The sequence below is a fragment of the Falco naumanni genome, chromosome 2, assembly GCF_017639655.2.
Source record: "Falco naumanni isolate bFalNau1 chromosome 2, bFalNau1.pat, whole genome shotgun sequence".
Taxonomy (NCBI): Eukaryota; Metazoa; Chordata; class Aves; order Falconiformes; family Falconidae; genus Falco; species Falco naumanni.
Window position 1 is genome coordinate 47,790,880 of NC_054055.1, and position 25,506 is coordinate 47,816,385.

General features: G+C 41.3%; 1 protein-coding gene across 1 annotated transcript; it reads right to left on the reverse strand.

The window, feature by feature from the left end:
* Positions 1-246: 246 nt before the first annotated feature.
* Positions 247-23,830, reverse strand: OBI1 (ORC ubiquitin ligase 1). Its single transcript, XM_040584274.1, has 6 exons — positions 23,682-23,830; positions 18,733-18,868; positions 17,682-17,773; positions 15,795-16,043; positions 12,484-12,572; positions 247-2,596 (listed from the first exon to the last, which is right to left on the reverse strand). The coding sequence occupies exons 1-6, from the start codon at positions 23,751-23,753 to the stop codon at positions 1,093-1,095; spliced, it is 2,142 nt and encodes a 713-aa protein (XP_040440208.1). The 5' UTR covers positions 23,754-23,830; the 3' UTR covers positions 247-1,092.
* Between the last annotated feature and the right edge of the window lie 1,676 nt (positions 23,831-25,506).

Sequence of the window (25,506 nt, forward strand, 5' to 3'; positions counted from 1 at the left end):
AGAGGCCGAAAGCCATTTCCATCAACTGTATCGATGCTGACACTAGAACGGTAATATGTCTAACAAGGAGGAGGAAGGAAGATTTGATTTTTTTTTTGTGGAAAAGCTCACATTCATGTTTTACGAAACTAGATACAGATACGTATTTTCCAAATTGGGGGGGGGGGGGGGGGGGGCGGTGATGTATGGACACAGACAACATTTCCCCATTCTTTTTTTTGCTCATTCAGTATGTGAGGCAACATCAAGGATTACACTGCTTATATTTTATTCAATTCACATAGAAAAGCATGCAGTATTAATGTAAAATGGTACAGTATTAATGTAAAATGTTCAGTGCACATTAGGTAAACAAGTCATTAGCATACAAACCCATTTTTATGGTCTATACAGGCATACTGAACACATTTAGAATAACAATGCTTTTGGGGAACTAAATTAAAAATTGTGCTTAACTTCAAAAAATACAAGCCACGTTTGCAGTGTTAAAGAAGAGATGTTTTCTAACTGAAGTGCTGTAACCCTGAAAAGAGGCTGCTACTTTACACCCACTTAAAACAAGACTTTCAGTACAGTACAGTGCTATGCAACAGCCCAAGCAGCAACATTTCCTCTGGGAGGCAAGTTTTATGGCAAAACTGACATTGTTTTATAGCAATTTCATGAATCCATATGATATATAGCCAGTAGCTGCCTTACACACACAAAATGTAATCTTTAGGAATGGGAAACGTAACCTTTAAACCAAATTTCTTCATAAATGACTGATTTGACAAGACCACTTAAAACTGTCCTGTTCAAGGGAGCCATTAGCTGTGTTCACAATGGGAAGATCATGTAACCTGAAAACTTAAAAGATCATCCAAAACCCCAACCCCCCTAAGTAAAAGAGAACACCCAGCCAAAGAAAAGAGTATGGAATGGTTCTTCCCTAGGAAAGAGCTTGTAATGGGCAGGGGAATGTTCAGTTTTCACATAGTCAAAAAAGACAGGATCAGATTGCATGGAGGTCATTAAAAATTAAGTTCACCTGTAAATATTAAACATTGGCAGGTTGATGAATTTTGAGTCACATTTGATTTCCAAGCAGAGTCAGTTTTTGGTGGTTTTCGACGGACTAGCACTGGAAAGGCTGCTTTGAATTTTCCTCTTGGTTGACTGACTGACATTCTTATTTTTCTTTTCAGCTATAAAGGAAGACACCCAAGGAGGATTAAGCTGATTGTGCAGGTCAGACGACATCTTTAAAAAGCAGGAGCTGAACTTTTGCTCCTCAAACAACTGTTGTGAGTTACTGAACAGTAAACTCTGGGAAAAGTCTCTTTGAAATAAACAGTTTGGAGGTTTGATATCACTAGCCACTACATTTTGGCCTGTAAACAGCGGAAAGTGGTCATTCATATCTAGCTCAGATGGGGAAAGGATGGAAAACATAGCAGGTTTCCAGCCAGTTCTGTCAACTGCTTGATCAGTTGTCTCTGGACACTTCATACTCTGTTCCTCATTCATCTCTTCCAGTTTCTTCTCAGTTCCATTCAGAAGCTTAGAGCACTCTGTTGACTTTGAAGAACTATCAAGATCTGAGGACTTGAAATTATAGCATGGACTCTTGCTGTTGTCTGATTCAGACATCATTGAGTCCAACTCGGAAATTTTATCAAGGTAGGCTGCATCCATAGATGCCTCACTGGAGGTTCTTGTGCGATTCATTTCAGAAGAGCAAAGAGTATGTAACCTTTTAGGTAAGCAAGAATTTGTTTTATCACTGGACTTTGCTGATGTCTCATCTGACCGACCAGCTACTGAATTTTGCGCTGATTCATCAAAATCTAAGTTCTCAGCAAAATTTGTTGGGCAGGTCCCCCAAAACCCTGATTTTCCTGTAGTAAAACAATTTAGCTTCTTTTCGCTATTACAGCTGCTTCTGCTGTGTTCAGGAGAATCTTTGCTGCAATCATCTGAAGTGTCAGAAAACTCTTCAAATTTCAGTTTTCTCAGGAATGTTGATTGTTTCCTTGCATTTTCTTTTCCATCAGGAGTGTTCAACTGAAGGCGACTGAGAGAAAGAAAAGGAGTGCATGGTGGCGGAAGATCATAAAGTTCTTCATCCTTATATGGCGTGCATTCCTCAATTTTATTCCACTGCTCTTCTAAGCAGGCATCCATATTTGTGGTATTTTCATCTAGAAGAACCCCACGACATCCTGGAAATAGTTCTTTCTTTGGGGCGCCCTGGATGTTTGAGCCATTTGAACCATCTTGACTAGAAGAGCTTAAACAAGTTCCACCACTTGTCAGCTGTTCGAGACTGTCAGGACTTTGACTGATAGTCAAAGCTTTTTTGTCCTCAATGTGGGTTTTCAAACATGTTGTATCTTCACTGCTCTCAGCCCCTTTAGCATCTGTGGAAAGCGCTCTCTCACTAACAGCACTCACTGTCTGGGCTCCTTCGCCTGCATTTTTCAGCTGTAAAAGCTGACATTCCATTTCTTCTATGTATTTATCACTTCTTTCCAGTGCCTTTTTAAGACGGTTAATTTCACGTTCACTTTGCTCTACCTTCGACTGAAGTGCAGCTACTGTAAACCTACCAAACCTGCAAGAAGTAAAAAAAAAAGAAAATATTAAGCTGGAAAAAGACATTCTCATGGTGCTTTGTGATCTAACTTCAGAAAAGAACAAAGCTATTAAAACACTATGTTAATTTGAAAACAAAAGTCAGAACTTTTCTCTGCTAGTTCTAAAAAAACCTCAAAACATTATATATAACGTACAAGTGGAGGTGAATACTGAAAAGCCAAAATTAAACTATTAGCAGTAGTAAGGCAGTAACAAGCAGATTACCCTTCCAGGGTCTGGTTCTATCAATTCAACTCAAATATGCATGAAGAATTATCCCCTAAAAGAATGGCAAAGATTTATGATAACATTTGAACAGTGGTCCACATCTTGAAATATTTACATTCAATCATTTTCTTACAGTACAGCAGTGCTTTACAATACATTTCTTACACAATGTCACCTTGTCAAACATAAAATGTCAATGTGAAATTCAGAAATTGCAATAGTCCTTTGAGGTGGTTTAAATGCTTATATAGACCATTTCAGTTACGTTCCCATTAGATATACAGCTTTTCCTCAGCCATCATGTGGACAGTACTTCCACTGACTTCAGAGCTACTTGTTTTTTTGAGTTTCACAACCAGAACAATCTGATTTCTTCCTTGGCTGCAATATAAAAAGCCTACCACTTGTGGTTTGTGAAAGTTGTGTGCTCATGGGGCTTTCCGCTTGAGCACATTTTCAACTGCCAAGATACGGACTTGCCTTCCCCCCATCCTCCACCAGCTTTAAAGATTGACCTTCCCCAGAGGGCAGGTGAAGGTTTCAGCTATATGCTGTGACTAATTCTAACCTGTCACTGACAGGTGGGCACCAGGGAATTCCCTGCTCCATCCATGGCTTTCAATTTACAGAAAGAAAAAACAATTAAAGTTCTGGTATTATTAGGAAGGAGGGAAGGACCTGCAGCCACCCTACAACTCTGACACTTGAGGTTTTATATCACAAAGAAATGACAATTCTCTATGTGGGCTTACACTAGCCTCCACTTTCCACCTTCCAGCTCCATGTTACAGCACAAGTTTACTCTTCCAGTGCAAACACTACCTAGTCTTTCTACTCTGTTTCTTTGTCTGCCTGGCCCTCCTTCAGTGTCACAGGAAATTCCATTTTCCCCATTTCACCCCCTTACCTCTTCACAAAAGGCTCCCACTGCGAACCCTAGACCAGTGAGGTCTGAAGATGGTATATCTGGAGCCAGTAACTATGCTGGCAAAACATCCATGAATCTGTGCATGCATTTCCAGCAAAGAATTAAACTGTATTTTGTTTCTTCAGCTCCTGAGCCCAAAGCAGTAGGAAACTACTCTGTGCTGACAACTGCAATACAGTTAAGTGGGCACTTGGGGAAAGGAATAGGGGGTATCACAAGCCCCAAACAAACTGTGTACGAGCGACCAGATCTACCGATGTATTTCACCATTCAACTGCTTCTGCATACTTAATGGACTCTGAAGATTTTGATGTAGATAGTTCCCACTTTTAAAATCATATCAGCCTAATCTTCATAGCTCTGGTATGCGACACTTACCACTTTGTAGACATGAAATGGCAGGGTAATAGATTTTATATTTATAACAGGAGTGTTCACTTAGGTTTTTTTTTTCCCCTAAAAGAAGTTGGCTGGATTGGAACTCTTATTGAGGCAAGAATCCCTCCACCTCTACATTACCTCTACCCAATTACCTTTGTCTTCACAAAAAAGAAGACGAACCATTTTTCATTGCTTACTCTGTAGGTAAGCAGTTTTCTCAACTGATTATAGCAGCTTCTCCGTTTCTGGTCACATGCAAGAGGAAATGGGAGAAAAGATGCACAAGACTTCTTCACTCTCCCTAGTGAAACTAGATGAAAGCAGACAGCTCAGGAATGTTCCAATTATATTTTCAGGTGAAGAGTGTTACAATGAAGTAAGCATCCTCATATCCAACACATTTTGGCTTCATCCCTCCTTCAGTAAAAGGAACTGAGATTTTGGTTTAAGACATTGAAGGAGCCACTGTAGCACATCAGGGCCCAAGCAAGACCTTCCCCACCTCCTAGGGTGATCCAGAAGTATTTATTTTGCCTTTTTCTAACAGACCTGTTCACACAGCCTTACAGGAGCAAACCCTACACTGCTTAATAAAGTATATAAAGATGATGCAAAAAACCAATTTAGCTTAATAGCCACATGAGAGACGGGGAAAAATGCTTATGTAAAATAAGCAAGATTTTCTAGAATCTGCTGTTACAGACACTTTGAGATAAAAATTAAACATGTTTACATTTATATGCATACCTGGCAATTTCTTTTTAATGGAAGAATGGTGTAATATGTTTATTTAATGCAGATAGCATTAGTGACAGCCCGAGATTTGCTTATGAGGAAAAAGCACTGTATTCTCAAGTGCAACTTTTATAACAAGTGTCCTCAGGTTAAAAAAATACAGTACGTTGTTCAAAGCCAAATAGCATCACTAATATGTTAACTGTTGCAGAGGTATGTGCTTGGGAATTTCACTTTTCAGAAATGGAGCATATGACATGCTGCCTACAAACAGTTACCTCTGCAGTTAAGCACCAGAACAGTAGTTGCTTTCTGTTCCTGCTTTGAGACTTGCATGCATTTATTTCCTAAATTTTCAAGACAGCCATATTAAAATGCACATATTTAAACCAACTACACCAGACCAGAGCATGACCTGGCAGGTCAGCAGAGAGTTTAAAAGACACGCATATTTGGTTAAAGAAGCCAGAACCCTCTCCAAATCAAACCACCCTCCTAAAAGATTTCCTCTTCTTTTCCCTTCAGATGTACAGTGAGCTGTGCTGTAGCCAAAAATTTACGGTCTGATGATAATAAGAATAGAATGCAGTACAGTCACATGAAAATAACCTCACACTCTAGATAAATAATTTTGCTGAAGTATTTGAACCATTTCACATTTGGTAACAAGTTGATACATTCTTCAGTAAAAGTTAAGATATTCGGTATACAAGTAGTGAAGCGCTTTTTTCATATTCTCATGCAAGGACAAAATCTTTGGAATGTTAGGGTCTTTTCTTTAGTTTTATCACTTAATGAGTTTGTATCTTACTGTATTTGTTTCAAGTATATCCTTTCTATAGAAAACTGAAAGCTCAGAGAAACTAGTGGTCACTCATAAAGTAAACAGAAAGACATTTCAGGTGGGATATGGATCTTTCAACACCTAGTGACATTTCAGATGGCCTAAGGTCTTTTACATGACTGTTGGCCTCCAGCTATCATTCCAGAAGGATACAGGTGTCTTACAGGTCCTGTATCACAGCTGCCAGCCCTAGGCTGGTATACTAGATATGTTACAGTGTCTCAGGTGACACTGCATGTCTAGATGAGCACCTGAACCCCATATCTCAGGATCTTTCCTCAGAGTCCTTCTTCTTGTCCCAGCATGACTCTAACTTGACACCAATCAGAAAGTTGCAGTCAGCTCTCACCTACAATGAGCAAGAAGAACTAACGTTATAGCTACAATGTTTGAGTAACCCTTTTTTTACATTATTCCCCAACTACTCCCTCAGTTATGTTTGAGTGTCCCTGTCCTGGTTATTTTTCTTCACAGTAGCTAATATTAGGGCTGTGTTTTGTATTTGTGCTGAAAGCAGTGTTGATAATACAGGGATCTTTTTGTTATTGCTGAGCAGCGCTTACACAGCATCAAGGCCTTTTCTGCTCCTCACCCCAACCCACCAGTGAGCAGGCTGGCGGTACCTAAGAAGCTGGGAGGGGATACAACAGGGACAGTTGACCCCAAATGACCAAAGGGATATTCCATATCATATGACGTTGTGCTCAGCATATAAAGCTGGGGAAGAACAAGGAAGTGGGGATGTTCGGACTGATGGCATTTGTCTTTCCAAGTCACCATTATGCTTGATAAAGCCCTGCTTTCCTGGGGATGGTTGAATATCTGCCTGCCAATGGGAAGTGATTGAATGAATTCCTTGTTTTGCTTTGCTTGCGTGGGCGGCTTTTGCTTTACCTATTAAACTGTCTTTATCTCAACCCACAACTTTTTTCTTTTTTACTCTTCCGATTCTCTCCCCCACACCACCAAGAGGGGAGTGAGCGAGTGGCTGTGCTGTGTGTAGTTGCTGGCTGGGATTAAACCACAAGTCCTAAAGATGTCCATTTAGAAACTGTTTAGGAAATCTAATAGTCTTTCACCTACAAGAGAACAAATGCCTTCAGTTGTTTCTTCTTATCTATCAGTTCTGCAAATTCAGCTTCAGTGTTTTATTTTCACATATCAGTGACCACTGACTTCAGCATGTCTGTCTAGTTGAGCCCTTAAGTCATATCAACTCACTTTAAAACCACACAAACTCATACAAAAACATTTGTCTTTTGGGTAGTAAGCAGGCTGGAGCAAATAGTTTTCCTGTATAACCATTTACAGAAGACTGGGGCTGCAAGGCTGCTATAGAAAATGACTCTCCAGTTCTAATCACCTGATGGCCCAGACTGGGGACCTCCCTGCAGGCTAGATACATGAGCATGATCTGTCCTCCAAAGGGAACAAAGGGTGAGAAGTGGACAATGACAATGTACAGTCAGAAGTTGTCACAGTTCAAGATCAGGGCAACGCCAGAGTACACAACCAAACCCAGTCCCACCATTTAGATATATTTTCACTGGAGTTCTGCAGTTAGATGGGAAGAAAAACGTAGGAAATCCAAGAACAAACCAGCTGAAAGCCCTACCAGTTTTACAGCCCTTCTGTGAAATCATGTACCAGATGCAGCTGGATGAGAACAAGTTCTGCAATCATTCTCTACATCAACTATGAAAGTGATCTGCAGCAACAACTTGACAATATCCCAGGTTATATACAATTGCCTTAAGAGCGCGTCATATTTGCATAGGCATGTTTAAGAAGAAAAAACAGTTAATGGGACACTTTTCCTAGCAAGCAAAAAAAAAAAAGTCAAGAGAGACACCTCACACGGCTTGCTCTATTTAAGACCTGATGCCAGAAAAAAATAAATCACTAATGGGATTTGGTTGCACTGAAGAAGAAATCCTGGGTATAGCCTATTACTGCTTTCCATGCTGCAGACCAGACGGGCCGATAGAAGAAAGTGTACAATGGCTCTTTCTTGAAGGAAGTAGTAGAAACGTTTGCTATAGCTAATTTTCTAAGCTTGTAAGAGAACAAGTTATTTTAATATTTAAAGCAAATACTGGGGAGTAAATCCCCTTCATCACACAGTTCACAGAGTACAAACCAATCTAAAGATGCCCGTCCTCATGAAATCTCTTGTGAGCATCAGGGAAATCCACTTTCTTCACATCATGCGAATAAGGCTAAGGTTTACTCTTTGTTGGATGACTGTAGAGCAGCAGGATTTGAACAGAATAGCCAAGTCAAGTACATTCTTTGAAACAAGCTTCTCCTTCTGCCTAGGGAATTGGATGAATCAGATAAATGTGCAAAGCCTTTCCAAGCATTTTAACATCTTTCAGAGAAGCAGCACTAGTCTTTCATGTAAGAAAGCCAGATTATACCCAAGATCGGTGAACAGCATAAACCAGAAAGGATTACTTCAGAATTACTACAAAGAAACCCACCGGAAAGCCCACAAAACCAGTGAGTGTGATCTAAATGTCCTTACTCATCTGCTTAAGGTTTAAATCTTTGCACCTGGAGTAGGTGCTCCCTCAGGATTTAACGCTATGACTCAAGAACTCAAAGTTGTTTTGAATTTCTTCTGCTACTATATTGCTTTTTCTCTTATATACTTTTAAGGCCACACTGCAGCTGGTTTTGAAAATGGCCACTCCTCTGGGACAGTGAGCTTGCAGGGAGGTGAGAAAGTAGCTGTTTTCTATCAAGGAAGATAGCAGCGGTCTTACCCTCTGCACCCTCGACACAGGTTACTAGAAGCCTATTTGTAGGCTGAATGAAATGCAGACTGAATTAAATTGTCTGGCATGAGCGGAAATATTTGAGTTAGATAAAACCAGAATGTTGTACGGAATGACCTAAAAAGACAACCTTAAATTTCAGTGTGCAGGTACCTGAAGTCACAAATAACAGTAAAACTGGAAAAAGGGAAAAAAACCTCAAAACACAACAATACAACTCACAAAACCAGAGAAAAGGGACAATGCATTAATTTTCCGCATGTTGTAGATACTTTTTCAGACTGGGATTTTAACTAGCAGAAGAAATTAAAAATTTAGCGAAAAGACTCCTAGGAAGCCTAGAAGTCTGGTTCAAGCTAATTTGAATCTAACCATTCATAAAATGCACTATACCCTGGAGTAGATGGACTTGCTAGTTATTTTCCTTCAGGTAAAAAGCAAACATCTCTTTGCCAAAAATGCTTTTAGATTCATTGTGCCTTGCCAATAGACCTAACGTTTTTGTAATTTTAAGTAGAGCTGGAAGTAATAGGCCTTTGTCATCCTGCAAAACTTAAGTTTTAAAAGTTTTCCTGTTCTGTATCAGGAAAACAGAAGTCACTGAAAATTTCTCAGCAAAAAGGGCAAACAAAGAGCAAGCAACGACCACCAAATAGTGTTATTTGCCTTAGAAATGGGAGACTAGTGCAGGTCTTTGGTAAAAGTCAGAGCAAGAAAATTCCCTCTATTTGATTTTCAGACCTATGCCCCAGCTATATGATGGTATGGTATTTTGGTGAAGGTCTATTCTCAAAAATGTTTAAGGTGAAAAAAATAATTAAATCTAAAAAAATGTGTACAAAATGCCTGACATGGCAGTAATATCAATTTTATGGACATGACATTTTCCAACAGGTTTTAATGGATACTAACAAAGAAAAGAACAACTCAAGACTATGATAAAAGGAAAGGTTTTTTTATTTACCACTGAAGGTCAATTACATTTTTTTCAGTGATGTCAGAGGCAGAGTCTGTGTTACAAAGGGATCATTCACCTGGCATAAGTTTTCCCTTTGGTGTGGAGCAAAGCTTACTAAAGTAACTTAGGTTGTGATATTTAGCTCCAGTGCCATTATGAACAAAGTGAACTACATTTGGGATAAAAAGACTGAATACTGGGAAAGCCTTTCAAAAATTATTTGATACAAGTTTTAGTTAGTTACCGAGCCAGTTGTTTAAGCGGGGTATGAATCCATACCCCATGATCGTAATCTGAAGCTAAGAAATAGAAGACAAAATGAAACAATGTTGGTGACACTAAATTACAAAGATTCAATTCAGCAGCTATTTTTAAATTGCACTAGAGAGAGCCATTCAGAAACTTTCCAAAAATTACCTTCTGAACAAAATACGCAGAAACAACTGTACTAGCAAATCCACCTGCAGAGAAAGGTTTAATTATGGTGACGTTGCTGGGCTCTGATGTTATGCCTTCAATTATAATTTGATAAGCAGGTAAGAAAACATTTATTGCAGCCCCTGTTCAGTGTATGAAGCCTAGCTGAAAGACCTTTTAGATATTACCGAAGTTTGCCACCAGAACTGGAAGAACATTTAAAAAAATATCTTGATGTTAGGTGACTAATGACTACAAGGGTGAAAGTTAATTTGCTAACCACACTAAGATGGGAGAGACTTCTTACCACCTGAAGGACATGACCAGAATTCAAAAGAATTGTTTTAACTTTGATATGTGCATCAAAACATCAACCTGAAGAAAGCCAACAAATTGGTAAAATCCCATGCTTTGGAAGGGGACATTAGCATTACAAATGCAAAATGAGGCAGAAAGGTAACTTTCTAAGTAGCTATTTAGCAGAGGTAGTGCTGGGCTAGTCGTGCTAGAAGTGCCAGGCAAAAGGAAGCAACAAAAAGAGTATTGCAAGATATCAATATAAGATGTTGTAGCAAGACACAAGACAGTTTTTCTGCTCTAGTTAGCACTACTGAGGCTTCTTTTGGAAGCTAGTACTCAGTTCTAAGCGTTACTGCTTCAGAACCCCATAGACACTGGAGACCCCTGAGAGTACGGCAAAACCAAATAAATCAGAAGTTTACTTTTTCTGTTAAGTCACACCTACCTAAAAGAACTGGACAAATCCAGTCTAGAAGACACGATTAGGACTGAATGGATATAGGTAGGGTGAATCAGAATTGCTACATTTAATGTGCTAAAGGGTTTATTCCAGGACAAATTCCTTATATATACTTAAATTCTTGTAGTACACAACCGAGCTCCAACTGAAACCAAAGCTGAAGATAGCAGAAGCAGGGTACAGACATGCAAACTCCTGAAGTGTCTGAACTGGTCCTGGCCCAGTTTAAGCCTGATTCAACTCATGTCCTTAATTCCCATGCTCAATTCTAAAGTAAGCATGGACCCAAGATAATTCCCAGCAGGCAGGCAGGATGTGACTATCTGTTCTGGAGACTAAAAAACCGCAAAGTTTAATAGTAGAGACATAGACAGGCTGATCTAGCTGGCATCTGCGTTGCAAAACAGACTTTGAAACTGTCCAATTTCTAATAACATGTGGCTAATAACAATTGTGCTTCTAAAGGAGAAAGTGACTGGCTGGTGTTTTAGGCCACGCTGGCAAAAGATGGGAAAGTGATCAGCTGGCAACAAAGGCTACTTCTTCACACCCCTGTCCCTCCAATACCTAATTTTTCTGATGAACAAGATGGTAAAGCATGCACAAGCTAGAAGAAACAGAAATTCCTTCCACTGAGGAGTTTACCTGACATCAGTAAAGTAAAAATCAAGTTAGATGACCTGGTCTCTTCTAGCTCTTCTTTTCTAGGATTTATTTAGTTACATCTATTTACTTTACAAGTTTGCCATTCTTGTCAATTCACTCTTGAATCCTATGGGAAGAGATATTCCATAGCATTAAAGCCCTATCCATTGCCAAGACCTTAAACAGGGCTCTATCTCCCTTATTAGGGGACTTCAGGACAGAACGTACTTTTATGCATTTAACAGCATAGCACAAGGATCATGCATCCTCTTTCCTGGGGTCTTGAATGACAAGCAGTCTGGCAAGCAAGCTCTCTATTAAGGACGCATTTCATTTTCCAGCAAGTGAGATGTGAACTAGAACAAAATCCAGAGAGCTCTCTTCTGACATTACACAGGTGTCCCCCAACCCCCTTCCTTAAAAGCACCTTATAAACCTTTGATCAATGCTGCTCTTAAGGTTTCTAAGTTATAAACCAAAGAGAGAAAAAAAGGGTAGAAAACTGAAAGAACAGAACACAACTTTAAAAATATGAACATGGTGGTTCGTGAAGTACTTCCAAGGAGAGGTACCTTAGCACACCACTGTAATCAGTATGGCAAAGTTTCTGCTTTTTTGAGGTCATTGTCATTGATGTTTTAACTGTTTAAGACACAGTACTAAACACAGGTGTCAGTTCTGTGAATGATGTTCTCATGCTGCAGAAGCTCGATTCACATATCTTGCCCAGACACAAAGCTATCAGGGACTTTCCCTGAATAGGGAGCCAAAGTCCACAGAACAAACCCTGAAGGCAGCAAAAGGAAGAACAAACCAAAACCAAATACAAACAACTGGAACATCTGCACTTAAAAACAAATCTTCTACTTCGACCATATACCAGTTTTAGAAATTTCCCAGTAACAAAAATAAGTTAACTGTAGAATTCAACTAATAAATCCAGCCCTTCAGTACTGGCCAGGTAGTAGAAGGAATAGCACTTCTAGGAATATCATATGCCTTCAGTGTAGATTTGTTGCTATTCTGTAAGTTGCATTTGTCACCCAAGTCTGTGAGGATAAGAACTCCCAAATTTACCTGGAGACACATATGCAACACCATGTACACCACCACAGTTTTAGGTTAAAGTCCTACAACAGTTAAACAGTCTATAAATAAAATACAGTAGCTTTTAAAATATTCACATACTTTTGGGGTGATCTACTATCAACTTCAGCTTTTAGTCGCAAATTCTCTCTTAAAAGGCTATTGTTTTCCATGCTCAGTTTCTTATTTGCCTAAGGAAAAGAAAAGGAAAAAAATAAGTATACAGTAAACCAGAAATGACTTCTAATATTTATAGGACAAGCTGTTACTCCTTTTTAAAGAGACAGAACTAGAAATGTGAAGGCAGGAAACAGCCTTCAGACAGGGACACCACTTAAAAATCACCATGGGAAATGGATTGCAAAACTGAATAGCGAACAGACATTTTTTATTTATATTCCCAAAATACATTGCAAGTGTCCTATCTTGGGAAATAAACACAGCTATGTTAGTTAGCACAGAAAGTCATTAAGGAGATGTACTAATGGCAATTTCATGTTTTTTTTTTTCCACATGACTAAATACGTTAAGTACATTAGCATTACAATATGCAGGTATCAGCAAAACTAATGTTGAACAGCTTCCTCCATTCCAGATTAGAGTAAGATTACTTTGGGTTTTTTTGGTTTGTTTTTAAAGCATAGTTATCCTGTGGATGTAAATCCATTACGACAAGCTATTTGCAGTCTTTCTTCACTTTCTTCCAGGACGCTGTGATTAAGACTTCTGATCCACAATCCTTACTTCTTGAATTGAGGTCAATTCCTTCTTCTCAGATCAGCAGACACCCTTGTTAACAAGATACTTCATACAAAGAGAAGTCTTCCTGCACCTTGTTTCAGAACAATGAATGCCTCTATCCTAACAGTAGAAAACAGTCTTTGCACTTCACAGGCAGCTCAATCTCCCTATCCTGAAAACAGCATCCCCAGTCCAGGACTTTCAATTCATAGCCTCAATTAGATGACACTTCCACTGCATAATAGAAGTCTGATGTAGAGTTAGATCTGAGGGAGAAGCTATGCAACTGGGCTCAGTAGTGAAATGTACTTTTTCAGAAGCATCCAACAGTGCATGAAAAGAGGCAGAAAAACTCTAAACGCTTATACAAATATCCCCAGCAACCTTTCCCTGCGAGGCTAAGACAATGGGAGGTAGGGGGAACGGAGCAGGAAGAAATAAACACACACACTCCCCCCACCCCAACACCACAATATTCCTAGAGGCAGAAAGATTTACTTCTGGTAAAGGAGGAATGGGAATGGTGAGCCCAGGGCTTGGGTGCCTGAATGCCAACTATTTGGTGTTTAACAAATAAAAGCACAAAATCTTGAAAGCAATGAGTAAGAATCTAGGACACCTCCGTTCCAAAGGAGCATCAAACCATTTCACAACATGGCCAAGACCTTTCTCTCTTCCCAGTCACACAACCAAATAGGAAATTATGTTACTTGTGTAGAGTTTGTAGATAGAGCATCCACCTGGCACATGGTAAGACAAGACCGAATCTCTTTGGTGTCCTTCCAGAGAGTGCTCTACCCTCTAAGCCAGTAATCTGCAAGGGATTCCCACTTGCAGCACAATGTCTAGGTTAGGAAGTTCATGTAACCACATTATTAATGAGTTTACTTTGTCTAGTATTTCTGCTACTGGGTTTATATCACCACTTCCACACTTGTTATGACTTCACTTAAAGTAGTAACACCTACTTTGGGAATCTCTGCTCCATGACATTATATGATAAAGGTTGCTGCTATTTCCTGACTCAGTCTGGTTTTAAAAAGAAAGTGATGGCAACCACATCTAATGAGGGACCCTGTCTCACTAGGAAGCAGTAGGTGGTTGAAGCTCCTGGGTCAGGTACTTTAGGAGTAAGAAGGTTTCTGGTTCCAGACTGAGTGTATATGGGAAGGGGTCTTGCTGTTCAGATTGGGATTGGTCAGTGCATGCTCTGAAGGGAAACAAGGTTTAAAAGAAGAGCCAACAGAACTGAGAAGCTGTTGAAGAGGGAACAGATGGGAAGAGAGTGTTGGACTCCATGATCTGAAAGGTCTTTTCCAATCTAAATGGTTCTATGACCTAATCCTAAAACCCATTTAAATCTCTATTTGTATCTAACCCTTAAGCAAATTCAGAGACTCCATAAACTTAAAACATTTTTCTTGCTAAAGCTGATATTATACTGAACCCCCTCTCAACACACCCCTCCCTCAGTCCCTGCTATAAAAAAAAGTCAGTACAGTTTAATTTTATGACACACACATACCTCCCCAAATTAGGCAGACAAGAACTCTTTGCTGCAAGTCCCCTTTTACCAACTACAAGTGACTCTGAAGCTCCTGGGATCCTCTTAGGAGGGCAGATGCTGTGTCCCAACCTGTGAAGTTGAAGTCTGAGTCTAGCTAAGCTATCGAACAAGCCAATTTTGGAAACTCAGTTTGTTCCTTTTAGTGTTTATCACAGTCCAATCTGGGACAGAATCTGCTTTAGACTACACAGAGGCAAATCTAGAAGTGTCCCAGTAATGACAACAACATAGCAGAACAGTATAATGTGGGCCTCAGTCTGTAGCACAGGAAAAGCGTAATCACCATTAATACTTACAAAGGAAGAAACCCGTACTAAACAAAATGCTTCAGTTTTGCAGGAGGCAACCCAGGATTGTTAATAGAAGAAATAAAGACAGCATTTTGAATAAATGCAAGTCCAGTTCTTTCCACCTTGCCTTTCAAATGAATCTTGAAATTTTGCTCTTCTGTGTTTGAGGTGATCCTTCTTGTGCCTACACGTAGATTTTGCAATGTATTTTTACTTAGATGTACTGTCATATGCCTGTCTTCTGCATCCCTCCTTCTGCAGTATCAGGTTTTCTTTTATACTGCATTCAAGATGTATAAAAAAGCTGCAGGTTTCCAGTAAAGGATCTTCTGGTCATAAAATGCTGAAGCTTGTCTATTTTCGGTCAAAGGGTCAAGTTACCCTGTCTCAGCAAATTGCACCAAAAATATCGGCTATCAGGGAGGGCAATAGTGCAAAATCTGCCTCAGCCAACTGTACTGTGTTTGGCCACTGAATGTTGTTAAATAGATATATTATATAGATTATTGCAAGCCTGAAAAATCTGGTCATCAATACTGGTGACAAGTGCTACTATAATCCAATTACCCAGTCATGGAGTGACAGAGGAGTTGAAGAAGAGTCACATACAAGACTCACTAGAACAAGCAATAACATCTGACACTTGCAGAGGCTATATGGAAATACTATGATACACCAACAGCCACTGGAATTCAATTTTTTTTTTTCTTTCTTCTGGATCTATGAAGTACCCAGAGGTCATGCTAGCTCTCGCTCCCACTTAACTAACATGAAACAGTTACAGTATAAGATAGCTAAAGAAATGTATTTATTACCTCCTTCAGCTTTTCCACATTATCCACCACTTTTTCATATATATCATTGGCAGCTTTCAGCTTTTTGCTCCATTCCTCTGGGGTTTCTGGGCCACTGGTACTTGCTTCATTTGCTGACTGGCTAGTTTCCTTGTTTTGGCAAGACAAAGCTGATGCTGTAGGATCCAGAAGAGATTTCAGCTGTGTCTGTAAACTGAGATTTTTACCTCTCAGATCTTCCACTTCTTTTTGCAGGGATTCTATTTCATCCTAAAGGTGTCAGAAATTCACAGGAATTAAAATAATGCATGAGATTAATTAAATAATACTGGCAAGTTCCCACAGCACTTTAGAAACATGGGTTCTGGCAAGCCCAGACGCATGCCTTCACTTACACATATATCTAAGTATGCTTATGTATTGTGCTCTAGGCAGGATTTTAATCAACCTGCACACTCAAGCATAGTGAACGTTTTAGTGAAGGGAATCCCTTGACTACATAAAGGACCCTGAACAAACTGTCGGGCAGACCAAAAGCTTCAAAGCATTCAGCAACATGAATCTATTATTAGGGAACTCTGTAGGAGGATTTCCTGTATCAAGTGTTCTTAAGGTCGTCCTCTGCTGACTCATTTGCTGTTATTTGGAAATGATCTCATGAAACATTCTGAAACATCACATATTTGGATGCTGAAGGTCTCAAGATTCACAATGGACAGAACACTGCCTGGAAGAGGCTGCCCCAGCTACATGAAAGTAGCAACATCTTAGGAAGGACTCTCAAAACGCAAAGAACAAAGCTCTTAGCTGTATTGGTTTGAAGCCACAGAGAAGCAAAAACCTTCAAAAGCCTGTTGTTGTAGGCATAAAAGTAATTTATCCTGAAAACATGTTGTCTACACTGTTCACCAACTTAAATACTTGAGTTGCTCAAGGTCAGGTTACTAAAGGAGGCCATCTATGGCATTTACATAAACCCAAGGCATAGTTGCATGAATAATCAAGCATTTTTTCCCTCCTCCCAGCATCAGAACAACAATTTTAAATTTAGGTTTTTGAAGAGATTTATGTTATCCTATGCCTACCTGTGTGATTTTGGAGTTGATTCAATAGAAAGGCGGGAAACCTCCTTTTCCTGACTCCTCCTTTCATAGAAGATGAAAGAAGCTGAGCTATAGGCAAGCTTGTCATAAGAAACAGCCCTTACTTCCCCAGTATTAAGGATATATACAGTGCCCATTTCCTTTCTCCCATTCTCCTCTCTGAGACAGGTTTCCTTGCAAAATATGCAGTCTTCAAACTGCTACTAAGGAAACAACAGCTGAGAAAACATACTAAGCATATTCCTTATTAACACCTTTTCACCTTGTTCCTAAGAGAGTATTTTTCCAGCAGGAGGGTGGAGACAAACTTCCAAACATTCACTCACTTTCAGAAAAGAATACAACAATGATAAAAATTAACCTATGCCAGAAGGTTACAGTTGGCAATATTCTTTAAAGAGGCATTTAGTCTCCCTGAGTAACAGGGAATTACTTCAGAAAATGCTTGCATTTGTATCAAAGAAAACCCAAAAAGCTCCCAATATCCAATATGCATAAAGAAAACCTCCCATACCACCTGAGGAGGGAATTCCCACAAAATTATAGAACTGGCTGTACTTGGCTACCTGTAGCATAGAAAGAATATCACCATGACTTCAGTAGGAGCACTTCAACCACCAGCAAATGCTTTCTTGTAACCTTAGCCAGAAGGTAGGATTTCAACGCAGCCGAGTTTCACGAAGATGCAGTATAAACCTTCACTCAAATTAAAAACAACAGGACTCAAAGCAAAAGGACCAGTTGTATGCGGTAATTTAAGAGTTGCAGTTCACCTGGAAAGTCACAACACTCCCCATGTCCTTACCTCATATTCTCTGTGGAGCAATTCAAGCCTTGTTTTACGCAGGTGTTTTCTGACTGTTGGACTAAATATCGGATCACTTTCACTCGTTCCTCCTAAAGCAGCATAGGATAAAAAAACCACTAATATTGTTTCTTCTTCAGTGAACTCAATACTAGTAATCCACCTTATAGCTCTTTTCAAGTATCAACCACAAATACAGCTAATATTGGAGCAATCTACGACAGATTTAAAGTCCTTTCATTTTCAGAGTATCTATTAGTGATGTTTAGAAGTCAAAATGCTGCCTCACAGCAGGAAGACAACTTCTGAATTTTTCAACTTTGTATTTTCCTTGACAAATCCTGTATTATTTAAGGCCATATTATTAAAACACAGCTAAGAGGGGGATGGGGGGGCAGGCAGGGAATCTAGCATATGTTTAAGTAGTATAAGATAGTGTAAGTTTCTAAAGGGAAATTGTTCAGACATATTTTTCTCTCAGAACCAAACAGCAGAGTTGACATTTTATATTAAATAAAGATCACAGTACTTCCTAGCTCTGGGGAAGTTCAGAGCCTTATTTGGGTGTAGCTTTGTCTTATTTCTGCGCTAAGAAACATTTTCTTAAAAATAAAGCAAAAGAGAGGAAACTGTGAACAAACAAAAAAAAAAAGACCTCATACACATTAAAGATGCTGGATTTAAGTACTCTATTTCTCTGCTAAATGCTGTTCTCTTAGGTCAACAGGTTGCAAGGCATAGGTAGAATACTTCAAGTGAGATGCATGTTTTTCCGGTAAAGGCACCATCCAACCAAGATTTAAGAAACAATCATTAGAGCTATGGGGTACTTGCTGCCTTTGAATAATCTAGCCATTAATACACACATCATCTTTGGCATGTTTACCCTGTAGCTATCATGTATGTTTCTGGAAAGATTTAAAGTCAGATTTTCCTTAGATGCTGGTAAAAAACACACAGAGGAAAAAAATCTAGACATCTTTGGACTCAAAAGAATCTCCTCCAGCAGTAAATACCAGAAAGATATTTCAAAGACTAGAGTTGTCCTTACCTATAATTTCCTTGCAAGGATTTTCAGGTGTGATGGGAATCCTGCAAGCTGGGCACTGATTATTGTTCTTCAGCCACACTTCAATACAAATGGAACAGAAGACATGGTTGTTGACACAGATGACTGGGTGACGGACCTTTGAGTATTCAAGAGAAAAAAAAAAAAAAGAAAAAAGGGAAAGACAAACAGAAAGACACTATGAATGCTTTGAAACTCTTTGAGGTAACAGAACAGGAGAATACACTACTCCATCTCTCAGCACAAGTCTGGTCTTGCAGGAAAGAGACACTGTTGTTTCACAGAGCCATCTAGAAGTGACCTCCTGACTCATGATACCAAACTCCTCTATTACTGAAGGCACCAAAGCTATAACCATTTTTGCAAGACTAAGGTCCTTGATTCCAGGAACTCATTAATACACAGTATGGCAGGCACCCTTCCTTCACCTCACAACCTCCAAGAACTGCAGCCAACCACTCCAACGAAATGCACTTGCCTTCCCAGGTAGAAGGAGATCAAAAGACACACATCAACTGATTTCCAAAAGCGAGGGAATGAGGGACTGCTCCCGGCAACAACCAACACTTTGCCTTGGAAGAGGTGTCACTGAAACAGGTAGTGTTACAGATTACCTCTAGCCTATGCATAATCAGCTTCATGAAAATGAGCTTTAAAAAGGGTAAAGGCCAAAACCACAGAGAAGAAACACGAACCAGCAATCACTAATTCAAGCCTCCTGCTAGATATGCATTGCTACTAAATAAGTAATTACCCAAGAATGGGGCAGCTAACTGAAGGATTAAATATTCCAATCAGACACAGATCCTTTCAAGAAGCTTTTCCTCCCCTTCCAAAACAGCAAGGTAAACAAACTTCTAGAAAATATTAATGACAATGCATTATTCTCTCTTGTCATTTAAATACAAACCCCATTTGAAAGTGAGTGTGCATAGAGGGACCGAATACGATATGGAAGAAAAATACTTTCTTCTATATCTATGCCTTATTGCAGTTTCTGTTACAGCTTACTGTAACATACACTCTCAGATCTCTTAAGACTGCGTTAGGGGTCTTAAAAATAATTATTTGTTTTTCCTCCTCCCCTATCTCTGCCCAAGAAACGTGCTTTGAGACACAGAAGTATCAGTATCTATTACTTTATATTCTACTGTGTTGCACTTAAACCCCAAGTTTAAGAGAATCCTTTCAACTTTAAAAGAAGTTCTCATCATCCCCAAGATCTTTCTCTTTCATTCTATTAGTGAAGCAGTCAAACTAGAAAGGAAAAATGAAATGTGGCAGGGAGAAGCAAGCAACCGGGAAGGACAGCCAATAATCACTCGGGAAAACAGATTAGATGTGTCCTGCAGTAATCATACCCATACAATCGGTGCTGGACAAGCTAAAACCCAAGCGTTTTACCACTGAAATACATATGGATCTGAATTAAGGCCCAGATCTGCCAGCTTCTTCTCCAATTTACTATTTATGCCTCTGTCACATTACAGGATTCACAATATTTTTAAAACCTCCAATATGACAGTCCGGGGTGCCAAAGGATCTATCTATACACAAACCAAAACTCAAGTTATTGAAGGTGTGAATAGAAAGAGATGAAGCTGTTTCTCTAAGTGTCTGCATACTTTCACTTCTGATTAAAGAGGCTTTCTTACTATTAGTGCAAGCTTTAGCACACCAATGCTCTGGAAGCACTTAAATCTTACAATTTCAATTATATATATCTCTATATAAACCACCTTGTTATTTAGGGCTTTTCTTTACCAAAAAAAAAAGCTTTCTCCAGCTTTCCCATCTACAGCTAGAAGAAAAAACCCAAACATTTTTTTTCTCTAGCTGTACTTCTTTCTTACTCAGAAGCAGCTTGAGAATAATTATATGGATGGCGATGATAGGATACAGAGCAGAATAACATAAAATAATCCAAACAGGAAGAGACATTTCAGGAGTGCAGGTCTCCCCCCTGGGGAGCAAAAGACCCTCAGTTACCCCAAACCTGACAGGGAAGCATACTTCTTGCAAGTGAATGATTACTCTATATCTCTAGCAAAATAGTAAGTCACATTTATTACTCTCCAGGGTACAGTGCTTCTGATTTACACACCTTTACAAGTTTCATTTCAGCGCTGAGGTTTATACTTTTGTTGGCTCAGGATCCACACAAAGCAACCCATGCGACAACAGCAGAAGCTGCTATTGAAATGTCACACAATGGCTGGGGGTGCCGCTGCCCTTCACCCAGTCACTGAGCCACTGACTGTGAGAAGCCCGGGGGGGTGGGGGATCAAAACACACTCGTTACTAAAAAAGCATTTCACTTGAATTACAGCACAGTTTCAGTTCCTAACTAGACCATAATGTCCAGAAAGACTACAGCTTATTTGAGAATGCTTGATGAGCTAGGTGATTCTGAACAATTTCCTAATTTTTCCCACACATATAACGCAATCCCTATGCAGATCAAAATCAAATCCTATACACATCTATGTCACTTTGAAGGCACTTTGAGATCTTCAAGCAGCATTAATAGAGGACGAGGCACACTGATACCAGTGAACAAATCCCCAGACGTTGTATGTCTTTCAACACATACTGAATTGTGTGCCTGAGCCCAAGCAAACTGTCAAACCCAGAACTAACAGGAAAGACCTTCAGTCATTCTAGGATGAGTAAACCTAACAGCCCAATGCAGATGACTTCTGATCTGCTCACTAATTATGAATACAGATATGTTAGACGGTAACCCCAGCTGTGTTAAAAGAACATTCAGGGAACAAACATGGAAATTTATCCAAACAATTATCTGTTATTATAAATGGTTATTTGCACATCTTGCCAATATACTTTACACCACTGTTCAAAGGCACAAAACAGGCTAACATCATGCACTGTGTCATGTTTCCCCCACACCAAGATTTCTGTATCATTAAAAACAATGAGTGTTTGACATTATTGAATGAGTTTCTCTTTGATATCTTTTTTTATCCCCTTAACATTATGCACAGTGAACAGTTTCTATTTTGCAGTCAGTCCCTTGCAAATTTTGCAGAGACAGCAAGAGGGAAACTCTGATTGTAGGTTGGGCCTTCTAGTCAATTTGAAGCCCACGCTACAAACCACAGAAGTATTACAGTATGTCGGCCCTCCAGGACACTTTCTGGTCCTCCCTACAAGACAGGGCAAAACCAGCAAGATTTTTCCTTTAATTTAAGCTAAATAACAGTTTCTTCCTCTAACCTTACTCTTGCAAAAAGCTTTTTCTGATTAAGTTTTTCAGTGAAGTTCCAAGCTAGAGACAAATCTATGTATTTAAAAAAAAAAAAAAGACAGCCAGAGCCATCAACTTTGGCAAAATTTAAACAGCTTCATGCATCTACAAAGAAAGCCATTCAAATACCTTTATTACAGATATCACCAGATTCACTTATCTGTTGCTCATATATTACCTCAGCGCAAAACACAAAGCAAGAAGAGTGTGGAAATCTCTTCCAGTACAAACTCGGGAACATCAATTCCTGATCAACTCGAGGTAACAAGCAGAAGTATGAAACAGTGGCCTGAAATAACCCAGTGGCTTTATAGCAAAATATGAGTGAATACCTAATGAATCTATCAAGTGTTTAGGTTAGAAAGTCACTAGGCTCAGATTCAAATAGAAAATACATTGTTGGTTTGATTTTGCCCTCTTTTTCCAAGAGTAGCCACCCTGCATTACAGACACAGTAAATCTGTGTTTTCCTCTATTTTCATTAAACAGATAAATGTCAAAGGAGAGGTAACAGAACCACAGCTGGGAAGTCTCGCTCAACTTCCACAGAAAAGCCAAGAAATGAGTAAACATGGTTGCTAAATGCATCATTGCAAGAATTAAGAGAGCCGACAAAAGGGAGATGTCAGACTACTTTCGCTACCAGCACTACACCAACTTTTATACATCAAACGTGCCTGTTCTTTTGTTACCACTCCAGCACAGAAAAGGTCTTGGAGTAAAGGCCACGTGAGGTAGAAAGAAATCGGACAGTAAATGCCAGAGTAAAAATATAAAAGGCTATTTCTTCCCTTGTAATTACTGTTGGGCTTTAAGATGTTTGATTTGTTTTGGAGAGCAAGGGAACAAGGGGGGTGGGGGTGGTTAAGAGTGATGGGGAATGCGCAAAGAATTTGAGAAGCAATTAGTGACAGCTATGAAATTAGCTCTGGGGCTTTTAGAGAAGCACAGGCTAGAACGAACCCCCCACTTCCCGCGGGAGAAGAGGAAGAGACTGGGAAAGGGTCAGAAAGAGGAAATGGAAACTTTTTCTCCGGACCGCTGCAGTTTTGCTCGACACTTTTTAAATCCACTCGGTCACACACCCCCTCTTTTGTTCCACTGCTCCTCCGCGACACAGCACCACGCTCCAACACAAACTCACCCAATATTTTACAACAGATTATCCTACCGGTAGCCGAAGGAACCCCCGGCCCCCACCGCCTTGGCCCTGGGAGCCACACACCCACGCTTCGGCGCGGGGGCGGGCTCGGGGACGGGGCCCCAGCCCCCGGCCGCCGCCGCCGAGGGGGAGCACGGTTCCTACCACCCCAACGGCGGCAACAAACCTCGCCCGCCCCGGGGAACGGCCCCCCGGGGCACGGAGCCCACCTCCTGCCCGGGGCGGGACCCCTCACACCCCTCGGAGAGGAGACACACCCCCCCCCCCCCCCCCCCCCCCACCCCTCAGAGAAAGGGCCCCACGCCCCAACTTTCTCCCCAGCGCGGAGCCGCAGCCCCTTAAAAGAGACAAACGCGGCGGGGTCTGGGCTGCGGGCCACGGCGGAGACCCCCGAGCAGCCGCCGGCCGAAGCGCACCGGGCCGAGCCGGGCCTCCCCGTACCCACCGCCGGGCCACCCCCAGGCGGGGGCTGAGCGGGAAGGGCAGCGGCGGCGCCGTTACCTTCCCCAGGCAGATGTGGCAGGTGATGGGCAACGTGAGGGACAGCGTGACGCTCGGCCCGTGCTGCGCCATCGCGGCGGCCCGGCCCGGCTCCGCCAGCACGGAAGTCCCGCGGGCGGGCGGTAACGGCGGCCCCACGGCAGGCCCGCTACGGCAAGCCGGCGAGGCCAAGCGGCCGCCCGGCGGAGGGAAGGCGGCGCGCGCTTTTGCAGCGCTCCCCTGGAGGGCGGGCGGGAGCCGCGGCCCCCTCACCGCCCTGCCCGCCGCCCGGCCGCTGCCGCCCCCCGCCGCCCCCCCCCGCGATGCCCGTGCCGTGCCGTGCCTCGCCGGCCCGAGGGGGTGGCTTGCGCGGCTTGCCGAGCTCCTGGCCTCCGCGTGGCCCTTCCTGAGGCGGAACGCCGCGCCATGGGGAGCGCCCGGGTAAGGGCCCTGGCAGGAGGAGGCCGACGCGGTACAGGGCTTTCACCTTATTAACCAGTCCCTCGCTCAGGTTTCACTGCGCTGAGCTAAATACACGGGCTGTTTTAATGCTTTTAATTCCCCCGAGTCTTCCTCTGAGATTTTCCCTATGACTCTCTTTTTTTTTTTTTTTTCCTACTCCAAAATACGATAACCAAATGGGAGCATATTCCAGGGGGAAACTCTGGGGCACACGCTCCCCTTGCCCCCGCTGCTTTATGTCTGCCTGCAGCAGCCCATGCCCGGTGGTGCTCTGGTGCGTGGCCTGGCCCCCCCGGCTCCCCTGCTGCCCTCCTGTAGCGCAGGTGGCTCGGCTGAGCTCAGTCGCTGCTTGGCCCCAAGCATTGCCTGTCGGCTCAGGTGGAGCCAACGTGGCTGCAGCTTTGAGGGCGACGAGGAAATGAGGACTGTGGTAAGCCCCGTGGCCCTGCGAGTGCTGTGTGTGCTGGTGCTTGCTCCGTGATGCCTGGTGGGAATCCTGTGCTGATCCATGGAAATTAAGGGGTCAAATCCACGGATGAAAATTCTTGGCTGCCACCCAGCTTGTGCAGACTTTTTCCAAATCGCAGAGCCTTGGTGTTGTGTTTTCTGGGCTGCCGGAGAGCAGCTCAGAAGCGGTGCTGGTGGGACGGGAGGCTCTTAGGAGTTTGCTCGCTTGACCTCGGTCCCAGGATTCCTGTAGTTTCTTGTAAATGTGCCACAGCAGGCTGAAAATTATAGACCTGAGTGATTTAACATTATACCACATGATAAATGCTCAGAATGTTGAGCAGCTAATTCAAACAAGTGTAAAGCTGTGGATGCAATGATTAACAAGGAAAGTATCTTAGACCGACATAGCGGAGTTGCACAGATGCATTTCAATTTGATATAGGTAAGTCACTGCAAATAAAGCAAGCAAACTAATCCATGGTGACATTCCAGCATAGACAAGACGCAGCGGCTTTGATGGTATCATACCCTTAGGTGGGAAAGCACAGGTTTTAATAAGGTGCGCTTGATAAAGATTCACTATTTGTGTGCTAAAACACAACACTTTTTAGTAAACTTCAGAAAAAATAATGTCAAGTAAAAAACATTTAGCAACATAATAGACATACTATTAATTATCATAAGCTGGAGTGAGTGGACATCCACCGCGAGGAGATGCTTTTAGTCCTGGCACAATTGCCCTAGCACTTAGGTAGGAGGGTGCTCACAGAGTTTCTGCAAGAGAAATGTAAAATTAGTGGGTTTTGAGCTTTAAAAAGAACCACTGGAGCCTGAAACTCGTTGAGTGAGTTTATTATGCAGCCAGCGAACTGCTCAGGAATACAGCGAATCCCTGTTATTTATCTTTCTTAGCTTTATTTTATATTGATTTTTA